The sequence below is a fragment of the Coffea arabica genome, chromosome 3e (assembly GCF_036785885.1).
Source record: "Coffea arabica cultivar ET-39 chromosome 3e, Coffea Arabica ET-39 HiFi, whole genome shotgun sequence".
NCBI lineage: Eukaryota > Viridiplantae > Streptophyta > Magnoliopsida > Gentianales > Rubiaceae > Coffea > Coffea arabica.
In genome coordinates, this window is record NC_092315.1 from 1,983,094 (window position 1) to 1,994,970 (window position 11,877).

The following is an 11,877-nucleotide window of genomic DNA, read 5'->3' on the forward strand; positions in this document are numbered from 1 at the left end:
CTCTTTTAAGTTTTAGATGCACAATTAATTAGGAGGAGGGATGATGTATTTAGTACTAGTAATACTCTCTCGTCCAGATGCATTAACCCTTAATTTTGAAGCTTCGATGGAATCCGATGTATTAGTGCAGGTATGATGCTTTGTGTTTAGAGAAAATTAACCAGGGGTTTAGTCCCCCATGTAAGTTTCGCCCATAAGCACTCAAAACCAAAATCAAAAACACTTGAAATCATATATATGAGTTTTGCTCAATCAAGTTTTCCCACTTGGGATGTTGAATTGGACCACCTTGGCAAATTCTAGTACATCTTTTTCTTTCCTTTTCCCATTTTTGCAAAGCCGAAGCTTGTGGGGACAAGAGGCTACTACAGCAAAATATCTAGGATGGTGTTAAGCACCGAGCTTAGTTTTATCTTAGCTTAGCTGCCCTAACTAGACTTAATTTACTCTTAGTGTGCTTCCATCTGAAATTGCAAATAACAATAATGTGACCTCATCTAAGCATTAAGAAAGAATATGCTCAAAATATTTCCCGACTTACAATAATCCGAAATAAAACATTACTTCCCCTTTTGAGGATAAAATATTTTTCTTGACGTGTTCATGTATGCTTTATATTTGGCCTATTACTCTTTACCATTATGAAGTTTGAAAGCACTAGTGAAGAGAGTATATATTGTAAGAATAGAAAAGGGAAAAAATCAACCACCTTCTGCGTATCATCATGTTTTCAGCTTCTTCAAAGAATCTTGAAATGGGTGCAAGAATCTCTAAACCTAGTCATATATCACATTTGCTTCCTAACTCATTCCCGTGGAGGGTTATTTTAAGTTCTCTTTTTGATATGTCGTGGTTTCAACTACCTTATCATCAAGAAATATAGTATCTACACACCCCCCCCCCCCCTAAAAAAACCAAGAAAGATGCGGGGCGCATAAAAAATACCGAGTAATCAGTCTCCGGAATAATTAAAGAAAAATATCTTCCTTGAAACAATTACAGAATAAGCAACAGTACATAAAGAAGACTTGATTGCAGCAGCAGCCAGGAATGCACCCTGTAAGTGGACATGTTATGGCTGGGCTTATAATTGGTGCGACATTGCTGCAATACTTACTTTGAAGGTTCTTTCCAAGATGTCGTTTCTTGAGAAGCTTTTCCATCCCAGAGTGAATACTTCTGGAGAGTATTAGTGCAAGACAAAAGGACAGATTGCGAGGATTGCCAGCTGCCAGTTTTTAATTTGATGATTAATATCATGCCTTTCTCCATCTAAAGGCTCATAGCTTGGGGATAATGACCCTCTCTAAAGGTAGGGGAGGGGGGGGGGGGAAGAAAGCCATCGACCTCCATCGCTATCTTAATGTCACCATATTTGACATCAGTGCAGGCCAAATGATCAGGCTGCTGCCCCATTGGAACTGGACTTCGATATCTCATTGAATAGCAGCACCAAGTGACACCCACCAGCCAAACCCCTGGCGCCCACAGCCAGAATATGGATGGAGCTTTCAATTTTTCTATTCAGCAGGCCGAATGCCCAGTTGGTCTAGGCACTGGCAGCAACTAATAAGTATAGTGAATGTGATCAGTGACCAACTACCAGCATGAACAGTATCTTCCAAAAGGTAGAGCCCTCTCCTGCTCAGGGTGTTGGGAGAGAAGATGGAGAATCTATCAGTTGCTGAAGCACAAATGCATTTCAGCATGTTTAAAATTAGGAAGATGCAACGGCATGCCAATCTGATAATTATGATGTTCTCTTCACGTGGTAGCCCCGGGAAAAAGGATATTCACAAGAACAGGCGGCGGCAAGTATACTCACAAGAACAAAGGAGCAGCAATTTGAGCGGATGTGCTCTATTATGATAATGAAAATCTGGAGGTCATTTGCCCACTCAAAAACTCATAAGACAAGCACCGCATGAGAAAGGGGACCAAAGCCTTGACGTTTGGTCCATGGACAGCCACACCCGGGAATGGTATTGATCTCCACCCGATAGTGTCCTTCATTAACAACCCCACAAATATGTTCATAACCATACACGGCATTTAAAACTAAAGATTCACTTTTTCACAGCTACCATACGAGTCTGATAAGTTAAACACACTACGTTGATGGAAAAACCGTGCATGAAAATTCTGTTTCACCACTAATTCCAGCAATTAGATCCTAACCGGGCGTGTAAAGACTAAAAGTAAATAACCACCACAGAGCAAACAATTATCCTCTGTGGTTGAGCAGCGGCAAGCACATCCATCTGACTCTCTTCTGGTAATGAACACTCTTTGCAGTGTACTACATCCCTAGTCTACTTATCAGCCATTTACAATTCGAGTCATGACTGTGGTTTCTGTAAAGATACTAGATTTGACAGTTGATTTGTGAAGAAGAGGAAAACGAGGGAAGCTAACAAGAATTAATTACAAGAGCTGTCAGCAAAAGAATAAGAATTAGAAAGGTAATTGCTTGTCATCTTTCCAAGAGTAGTTTGAGGTCCAAGGACATTATTCAGATCAGAAATGTTCATGTTAGGTGGCAATCCTCCTGATTTGCATGAGTTCGATTCCGAACTCTGTGAAAGAATTTTATCTTGTTTATGTGCTGAATACAGACAATTACCAGCTTCCTGTTGCATGAGAATTATAGAAAAGAAGATTAGTGGACTAAAAATGTTGAAAGCATTAACTCATTTTAGTTTATAAGACAATACAGCAGCTAAAGCATCCAAAGCATTATGTCGACAGAAGAAACAAAAATCATAAATACATTGAGAAACTGGCTTTTGATAACATTAAGCAGCATATAACAGGGCATGTCAAGCAGAAATGTTTAGCCTCCTACCTTGTCTTGCTGGTAATCAGTAAATTGATCAGAACAATAGCTGTTCGGAGATGAAGTCAAAATTCGATCAGCATTTGGCTGACATATTTTTGCACTAATAAATTCATTTGAATGACACTCATTTGATGTTTCGCAATACATATATCTGACTGCTGATCGCAAGCGCTGATTCCGTTGAGAATAATAAACTTTGGTTGCAAGGGGCACTGGAACATCTGAGATTATTGACACAAAATCATATTCACGGCAATACTGGATAAACTAACACTAAGCTTCAAGCTTCAATTCTCTAAAAGCAATAGGACAGATTTTCTTGGTTGTTAAAGAATTACTTATGCTTATGTGAGCAAAAAACAGATATACCTTTGTTCAGAGTGTAACATTCAGAAAGTTGCTGAGGTATTTGGTCTGTAATTACTTGATTAGATGTCTTCTCAGTGCCTGTCATTGATCTTCTAGTATCCTGTCCACCTGATCACATGACAGAGATGCAACAAGTGAAACACATTCATCCAGCAGCACAGTAGTTTGACTCGCATCTAGATATTAGCCAAAACACGAACGAAAATTTCTACATGCAATACATCTAGAACTATTATTAGTTCTCAATTTGGGAGAGCCAGCATCTTTGTTGAGCAGGGGATGCATGTTTGCTGATGTGCTATATGTGGAAGCAGAAAATTCTGATTACACGTTATCTAATGGTGGAATATAAAATCAAAAGCAAGTAGCTCTGCCATCAAAATGAATATCTCATGCTTTTAGACCTGAACAGCTGCCAAATTGTTGTTCTGATTTTCTTTTGGTTCAAACGGTATGGTACAGTCAGGATCAAAGAAATTTATAAAAATAATATATAAGACCAGTTAATTTTATCCTTTAAACGGTTTCAGTTCTTTAACAGGTTATGGCAACTTTGGCAAGTTCTTCGTAGGGTACAAGTTTTTGACTTTTGTAAGTTTTAAGCTATAAACCAGAGCAGACCAGACCATGGATAGATTCAAGTTTGATCTGAACAGTCAAATCTGGTTTAATTAAAATGGAGATTGATACATTAAAAGAGGTAACATCATCAAAATGATACCATTGAGATCCAGTCAACAGGAGTTAATTAATAAGTGATTGAACTACATGCTTCGTAATATTTCAATAAAGCTAAGAAATAGACTTCACAAGCTTCAAAGGGACTGTTAAAGGAGATAAAAATAACAATCGATGGGCCATACCACTTAATAAGGGAACAAAAAACTCCATGAGAGATGTATGGAATGCTAGAAAAGCAACTGGCTATTATGCTAACTCTCTGAGAACAAATTTCAGAGGCTTTCAATGTAAGAAGATGGGGATATAAAGCATATAGACTAAATTATTCTGAGAATCCAAGAAAAGTTTAACAATTTGAGCACATTAATTCTGTGGTGTGATTTATGTGAAATAAAAGATGATTCAAAAACGTGTTCATGATACAACAATTTTTTTTTTTTTCAAATAATGCCATATCTAAACAACCCCATATTTAGCTTGTAGCTGTAGAAAGTGTATACATGGTTGTAATGCCCTAATAATCTTTCCAATGAAAAGGTGGGTTCTTCTCCAAAATTGCTAGAGGATGATAAAGAATGACAGTGCTAAGAATCAAGAAGAAGTTGCATAAGATGAGTAAAAGAAAGAAATTTGGAATGTTGAAAGTAGCTTTAAAAGAGGAAAAAAGACAGAGGAGATGAGAAATAAAGAGAATAAAGAAAATCTAGGAGATTTTCCTAAAATGTATAGTCAAACATGAGGTAACCCCAAAGGATACAAAAAACATCATAATAAAGCATTTCCATTCACTCTTCAACAGAACATCACAATAACAACACCTCTATAAAGAAAACAGGACTTGGATATGAAGAACTGCACTCCATTGTGCACAGAATGACCTAAAGATATCGATGAAATGTTCATAATTCATTTTGCGAAAAGTTGGTTGCCCATGCCCGGAAACCAACAGCCGATCATCATAAACCAAAAAACACCAACCCGTGCAACAAACTGATAATGCAAGTAAATCTGCAGAGCTCTTATTTTCATAGTATTTCAGATATTGGTTAAGTATGGTTACTCATTTCCTCTTTTTTGTTTTCTGAACTAAGCCTAGGCTAAACTTTAGAAGTCAATAAAATTAGAATACACTTGGATTTGGCCTTACATAATAGGGCCTCCTGGGAGATGTCACCATTTGCAGGTTGAAGATGCAATAGTGGCCGTGGACCATCAGCCTTAGACCTACAAAAGAAAAAGGCATTGCATATTGAATACAAAGAGACAGAGAGTGGGGAGGCGTACTCTATGCACCAATTTGGAATATAAACCTTTAAGAAGGCAGATTTTAACTAATGTCATCTTCTTCTCTGACTTGGGTTTTGTTGGGGGGCGGGGGGTGGGGGTGGGGCTTGGGGGAGTGCAGCAAACTCATTCCAGTAGTCTTTCTATTGGTATTACTCCATTAATTATTGTTCTGCAGCCAATTCCCCATTGAATTTAAAAGTACCAGTTTGAAAGATTCATGCACATACACCAAGGATGACACACTCGATGAAGGGGTAAAGCTAAAAATGAAGTGAAATATCAACATAACATCATATTCTTGGTCACTTGCATCTTAAATCTTACCTACAGAAATACATCATATAGCAATGACTATCGGAGGTTTTGAGTCCAAGTCCATCTCACTTCTTCACCTAAGCAGACCGCAAATACACAAAAGACACTAAAGGAGGATAAATTTACTGGACTCATCTCAAAAGATGAACTACTTTCTTGTCATAACCTAGAAGTACTTTTCTGAAAAAATTTTGTTTTGGTTAAACTATTGAAGCTCTATACCCACAGTAGAACAATCAATTCAGGAATGCGTAATATAAATAAGAAGGAAAATGTACATCAGATGCCTCCAGGAGATGCTAAGTTAAAGATAAACAAACTCACATTTTTGCACGTTTTTTAGGACGCGAAGTTGCATTCCCTAAGCAATTTGTATTTCGACCAGTTCCTAAAACATCAACTATTACTGCATCATCTGCAAATTAGCATAAATGCCAGTAGATTAACTACAGACAGCATGAACAGTAGAAAACAAATTATGCGTCGTGAAGGACCATTTATGCAATTATATTAGATACCCTTTAACTTTTTTAATCCATTAATTGGACAGGTGTAGGGGACTTCAGTCATTTGATTTCCATAAGTTGATCCAACAACATGGATAACCAGACTAACTTACTGCAAATTTAAGACATTCAACTTTATGTGAAGGGAAAAAAAAAACAAGAGCAAAAGATTATACTTTTTCCTTCGGTAGCGGGAGCATCCAAACACAATTCCGGTGCAGAAATATCACTGGCATCAAGAATCTCAAATTTGCCTCGATCTATTACAGTAGTAATTTGGTCTAATGGAGGTTAAAAGAACAAATTATTGTCCAGCAATCCAGTATAAGCTTATATAAGTATCAAACTTGATTTTATCTTGCAAATTAACATTGAAAGTTCAGACCATCCATTTCCTCCAGAAGTTCCATGTAATCAAACAAAAAGAGGCCATGAGAAATGGCTCCCAAATTCCAAGCCATGATGATAGGAGAAGGGTAGAAGGATACTGGAATTAACAGCCAGCAACTTCTTTCGGTCCTTCCGTGGTGGCTTTTTGTTCCCTGTGCCTCCATCAAGCTCCAAACCAATTTCTTCACTACAGTTCAATGAATTACAAAGCTCTGGAAAAAATCAGCAGAAACACAAATTCTGGTAAAGATCCATAAGGGTAAAGCTACCACACATTTAGCAAGGAGACAGAGGTAAGGCACATGTTTAGGCCTAAAGCCCATTAACAAACACCAGAAAAAAAGAATATCACTGATTAAAAATGTGTTATCATGCCCAGATCACACGACTGCATAATGAAACACATGCAATTTCATTATGCAAACCATATCAAATTGCTTAGATCTCAAACTCAAAATGACAACTAATGAGCACACAAGGAAACTTTAAATGAATATGTCTGCAGCAGAGATCATGACTAAATTGCTTAAAGAGAGTATGAAACTAAATCTCAAAAATATGCATCTCTTAGTAAACTTACTCAAATATCAAAACCCCTTTCTTTTTTATTTTATTAATATGTTAAACAAAAGGCTTAGTAGATATACACAATGTCCAAACCATGGCTAAAAACAGTCAATCATGTTGCAAGTGGAAAGTAAAATAATTGATAGTATAGGGGAATGTAGTAGTTACAAGAATCGGCATTAACAAATAACAGCCCACAATGTCTTATTCATTAAGGTTTGCAAAGAACATGTCCATGAGAGACATGCAAAAAACTCTTAATTTCCACATCTATTACTGCATAATATTGCTAAAATTCTTTTCTTAAGTATAATATCTTGGGCCCTTCAAGTAGAGTGAATATTGCATCAGCCACAACCATCAATAATGCATCACCAAGCAAACAGTTGAGAAACAACAAAAGACCCAATAAGATCCCATATTAAAATACAGAAAAATGAGTAAAACAAAAAAGAAACGTAACCTGCATGAATTGCATATTGGCTGGCCTTGATTGGCTTCTTACATGCATTACAACATACCTTCAGAACAAGCAACAAAAATGAAGTACGTAGCACGAATGAGAATTCTGTACACAAGCAATTATGGCCAATTAAAATCACTGGCAGGTTGAAGTTATCAAATGTCCTTTGAATCCATCAGGCGCAACAAAAAAAAATATCTTAAGAGAAAATATTTCACCAGTTGAAGCCATATAGATGAATAATGACAACACTTTTTAGTAGTAATTAAAAATATAAAATATAATTCAATTAAATTTCAAAATTCAATAGATGTGCTCAATAGTGGTTAGGGGTGAAATGCCACTTGAAGGCAGAGCTAGCTGATTGAGAAAAAAGATGCAGTATAATTGTTGTTAAGTTTTCTGAAAGGTTACACTGTTTGAGCTTCACACAAACGTAGTTGCTATTCTTGAACACCCAATTTAACATCCTAAGCCTTTCTCATCAGGACTAACATCATTAAAAGGAGTTTGAAGAATCAAGATGCTATTGATGAGATTACAGATTGAAGGCCACAATACCCAGAATGCAGAAGAGTTTTAATTTTTGCACTTTGGGCTTGCATATTATTTGCATTTTACATTGACATGTCAAAGATTCAGATTTCTCCAATGTATAGACAACACACCCAATGATGTCAGATATCTTCATACTTAATACACTATCCACTATTTTCAGCATGAATGTCTTCTAATATGTAATAAAGGCATTGGAATACTTCCACCCTAACTCTGCAATATTGTCATAAATAATAAAACATCAAGTTTGTGAAGTAGGTATGCGAAGCAAGACTGTGAACTGGTCTTTTAAGCCTTCCGAATTTGTGCATGCTCTCTCAAAAGAGCCAATCGACCTTGATGGCAAGCTCTTCACTCATAGAAACACCATTATGTACTATATATATGAGAAGCAATCCAAGGACAGCGACTGATGCAAGTCCACAGGAAGATCTGTTCTCCTTTCTCTACTTGGTTTCTTTAAGTAAAGGAATATTCCATGAGAGAAAATTGGAGAATTTTCCAAGGTAGAAAGTTTTCTTTCTTCTGTTTTCAGCATTGGAGGTGGGGTAGAAGGAATTAAAGGAAAATTGGCCCACTTACAACATTTGACAGGTTATCCTAAACACAATCCTCCTTACAATCCCAGTGCTACAAAAGATGTTAGCAACAAGTCAAAAAGAGAAAGATACAAAGCTTACCAAATGCAATGGATCTGTCATCGGCCGCAAACCAAACACATGCATATCTACAAGACAAAACCATGAAGGCAACACTAAATTAACCGGAATGAAACATCAATATATAAGTTTACAGCTTTGTGTCTTCTCGTCCAACAAATATCTTGTTATAGCTGTACTCTCTTATTAAAAAAAATTGCTATTTTTTTTTAAATGAAGGAAATACCATTACCCAGTTCAAGTCAGAAAAGACAAGAATGATAGAATTCTGCAATAAGCCATGTCAGAGACAAGCCCAAAACTTGTTGATAAAATGCTATTATCAAAGTTTGGCCCCTCTTTTATGACCGTTTCAGCACCAAAGGCAGGGGGAAAATTTGCCATACACATTGAAGAAGCAAGATAGAATTGACGTATTAAAGTTAAATTGAGGACAAAGAGTTTTTAAGGTACGGTAAAAGTTATTAGCGTGCAACCATATGCTGTACTAAATTCAAGAATTTCTGATCTCATGTATTAGGAGTTAGCCACATGAAACTTGTTTCTCCATCCATCTTGAGGAATGGCTGGCTCCTTACAAAAGAAAACTGTGTCTTCTTCCGTAACCTGACTGAAAATTTAAAACTTGAAAGAAATGATAGCCTTCTTCTTGAACTAACTATTCATCAAAACATGTCCATTGTACTACAATCAACAGTTACATTCAAACCTATCTCAATTTGTGATTTATGCATCCATTGAATACCTATTTCATCAATTAAATTTGCTTCATCTGCCTCCCTGAATTCTCTGTGAATGTACTGCTGCACAGCTAATTTTTCGTGGCCAAAGTCATCTGCTGATATGGGTGGAGGCCAAAAAAAAAAAAAAACCAAGATTAGTATACTTTTACAAATGAGACCTAAGAAGAGCATGTTTAAGAAACTTTACAGCTGGACAGAAATGAAAACATTGTCAAGACAGTATTGCCTTACTATGCCGGTAACATGTCTCCTTATTAATACGATAAATAACTGTCCAACCACATTTTACAATGGCCTCCAATTGAGCATATTGTTCTCTATAGTATCCAAAGAAGTCGTGCAAAACTTAAAATTCGAACAGTACTCACAGCTCAGAAGTTGCTTAAAAATTATATCATTAACAGTGTAAAAGCAACTACACGATTAGCATCTCAGTATTTCATGTACTCATTTTCACTGATTGTTCAATACTCTATTAGCAGTGAGTTAATGTGTGGCAATTAGCAACTTAATAAGCTGACTGAGGCATTTCCTTGACAGTACTAAATACTTCTTGCCCAGATGTCTGCTAGTGTCATTACGTAACAAATTCCAAATTCCAAGACAACAAGAGAGAAGATCAAACGCGAGTCATTTCAAAATAAAATACCCAACCCCTTTTTTTCTCACATCCATTCCCTTTTACCTGCAATAGTATGCGACCTTGTTAGAAGCCTTGCCAAGGCTGCCATTCTCTGACTTCGAAGTGCAGACACCATTAAAACTTGGAAGGCAATGTGATCTATGCGCTGCCATCAGATTTAAATCATTTATCAAGAAAAAAAAAATAGTTACGAAATCCAGACAGTATCAAAACTGCCGTAGCTCTACCAAATTTACACAGGTAAAGAACAAAAGCAGAATCTTTAAAATCTTCCACACCAGAAACTATTGTCGAAAAGTTGGGCCCTACTTATGGAATTTTGAATTCCGCAACAATAAAATAAAAAACAGCAGCTAAATCTAACCCACAATTAACAAAAAATAGCTCAAAATCCGCAGCATTGCTCAAAAAAGCATTCGGTCATTGAAAATCTTAAACAAACGCAGTAAAATGGGTCCCACCCAACGCTTAATCATTCCAACCATGGTTTGCAAGAATCTCCTAATAATGCGTGTTTTCTCAAAACAGATTAACAATAATTACTTTTCCAACTAAAAATAACTGCATAGAATTCAAAGCGTGAAAACCCCACGAGAGACGAAAAAGAAAAAATCAAACCAACAATTGCCGTATTAACAACTTTCACTCACATGCAATATCACAGAGGGGCAAAAAAAGCTCAATGCACGTCAAATTCCACCACTGCGAACAAATAAAAATTGAAAACCAAACTAAATACATATAATTTTTAAAGCCGCAGCATTACCAGTATCCCAATTCCAGCTGATCTTCCAATGTCTCGAAAAATAAATGAAAATGCCCCATTTCTGGGGCCGAAAGGGAGAAACTTTTTCGAAAAATTCGAACTAAATTTATTTGTGGGAGGTGTAATCCGAAAAAAAATGGAAACCCTAGAGTGATATTTCTGGAGGGAGATTTTGAGATAATTGGGATTTATGATAATTTTGGTATTAATTTGGCAGGAAAAAATAGAAGGGGAAAGAACGCGAAAATTCTGGGTCGGAGAAGAGGAGAGGAGAGAAGAAGAGGTGGCAAGTGGCAAGGTAGTATTAGTGACTGAGGTCGCAAATGCCAAATGGTCTAATTCGAGAGACAGAGAGGGAGGGATTTGGCAGACGCAGCTTTCTCGCGGTTTTGTACAAAGTTTGGCTGTTCTGACGATAATTGACACAAGTTACATAGGTACGAATTGTTGGTTTTCTATAGTTTGGCTCAAATAAAGGCCAATTTTGGCTGTTTAGGTGTGTTCGAACAATGGTTTACTTTTCCTTCCAAAAAAAATATATATATACTTGGTTTACTTGTAAAAATCTTTTTGTCTTATATCATAAATATATTTTTTAATAATTTTTTTTTTATTTTATATACATCAAATCAAAAAAAAAAAAATTTTATTAAAAATATTATTCACAATGATCTCTTATCCAAATACAGGTCAATTCCCTGGGATGGGCGCTAGAGTGTCTTATTTTATTTGCTTGACCCGACGGATTAAAGTACTACCATAATGGGACAAGATTGTTGCTTTGCTTTCTTTTTTTTTTCTTTTTTTTTCAGCAAGGGAGCCTAAGGAGGCTTGATTGGCTTTGCTTGAGGCCCTGCAAACTTCATATTAGTATATCATTTTAATTTTTATGCTTTCCTCCTCTTAATCTTTTTTATTTACTTTCCTGGTTTGAGGGGCTAACCCCTCGTCCCGTCTAACTTTGGATCTAAGGGGCATGGAGCCTGTAATTGCTAGCATCCGGTCCAGGTAAGGCCATGAGATATTTTCAAGGTTTCATGAAGTTTAATTTTCTATACAAAAGTATACTTAATTTGTAGAGTAAAAGAAAT

General features: G+C 36.4%; 1 protein-coding gene across 3 annotated transcripts; it reads right to left on the minus strand.

Annotated features, from left to right (window-relative positions):
* Positions 1 to 1,980: 1,980 nt before the first annotated feature.
* Positions 1,981 to 11,261, minus strand: LOC113736248 (uncharacterized). 3 transcript variants are annotated; one of them, XM_027263134.2, is made up of 12 exons: positions 10,787 to 11,261; positions 10,063 to 10,165; positions 9,380 to 9,469; positions 8,656 to 8,702; positions 7,418 to 7,475; positions 6,486 to 6,599; positions 6,174 to 6,278; positions 5,816 to 5,906; positions 5,037 to 5,113; positions 3,209 to 3,316; positions 2,846 to 3,060; positions 1,981 to 2,630 (listed from the first exon to the last, which is right to left on the minus strand). In XM_027263134.2, the coding sequence occupies exons 2-12, from the start codon at positions 10,133 to 10,135 to the stop codon at positions 2,421 to 2,423; spliced, it is 1,188 nt and encodes a 395-aa protein (XP_027118935.1). In that variant the 5' UTR covers positions 10,136 to 10,165; positions 10,787 to 11,261; the 3' UTR covers positions 1,981 to 2,420. The 3 variants fall into 3 exon arrangements, with proteins under 3 accessions (XP_027118935.1, XP_027118934.1, XP_071940316.1); XM_027263133.2 differs by having other exon boundaries at positions 9,380 to 9,472; positions 10,787 to 11,260; XM_072084215.1 differs by lacking the exon at positions 10,063 to 10,165 and having other exon boundaries at positions 9,380 to 9,472; positions 10,787 to 11,259.
* Between the last annotated feature and the right edge of the window lie 616 nt (positions 11,262 to 11,877).

Coding starts and splice junctions, on each gene's coding strand:
- LOC113736248 (XM_027263133.2), bottom strand. CDS start 10,135: ATGGTGTCTGCACTTCGAAGTCAGAGAATGGCAGCCTTGGCAAGGCTT. Junction 9,473..10,062: donor AAGGTCGCATACTATTGCAG/GTAAAAGGGAAT, acceptor CACCCATATCAG/CAGATGACTTTGGCCACGAA. Junction 3,061..3,208: donor ATGTTACACTCTGAACAAAG/GTATATCTGTTT, acceptor CAATAATCTCAG/ATGTTCCAGTGCCCCTTGCA.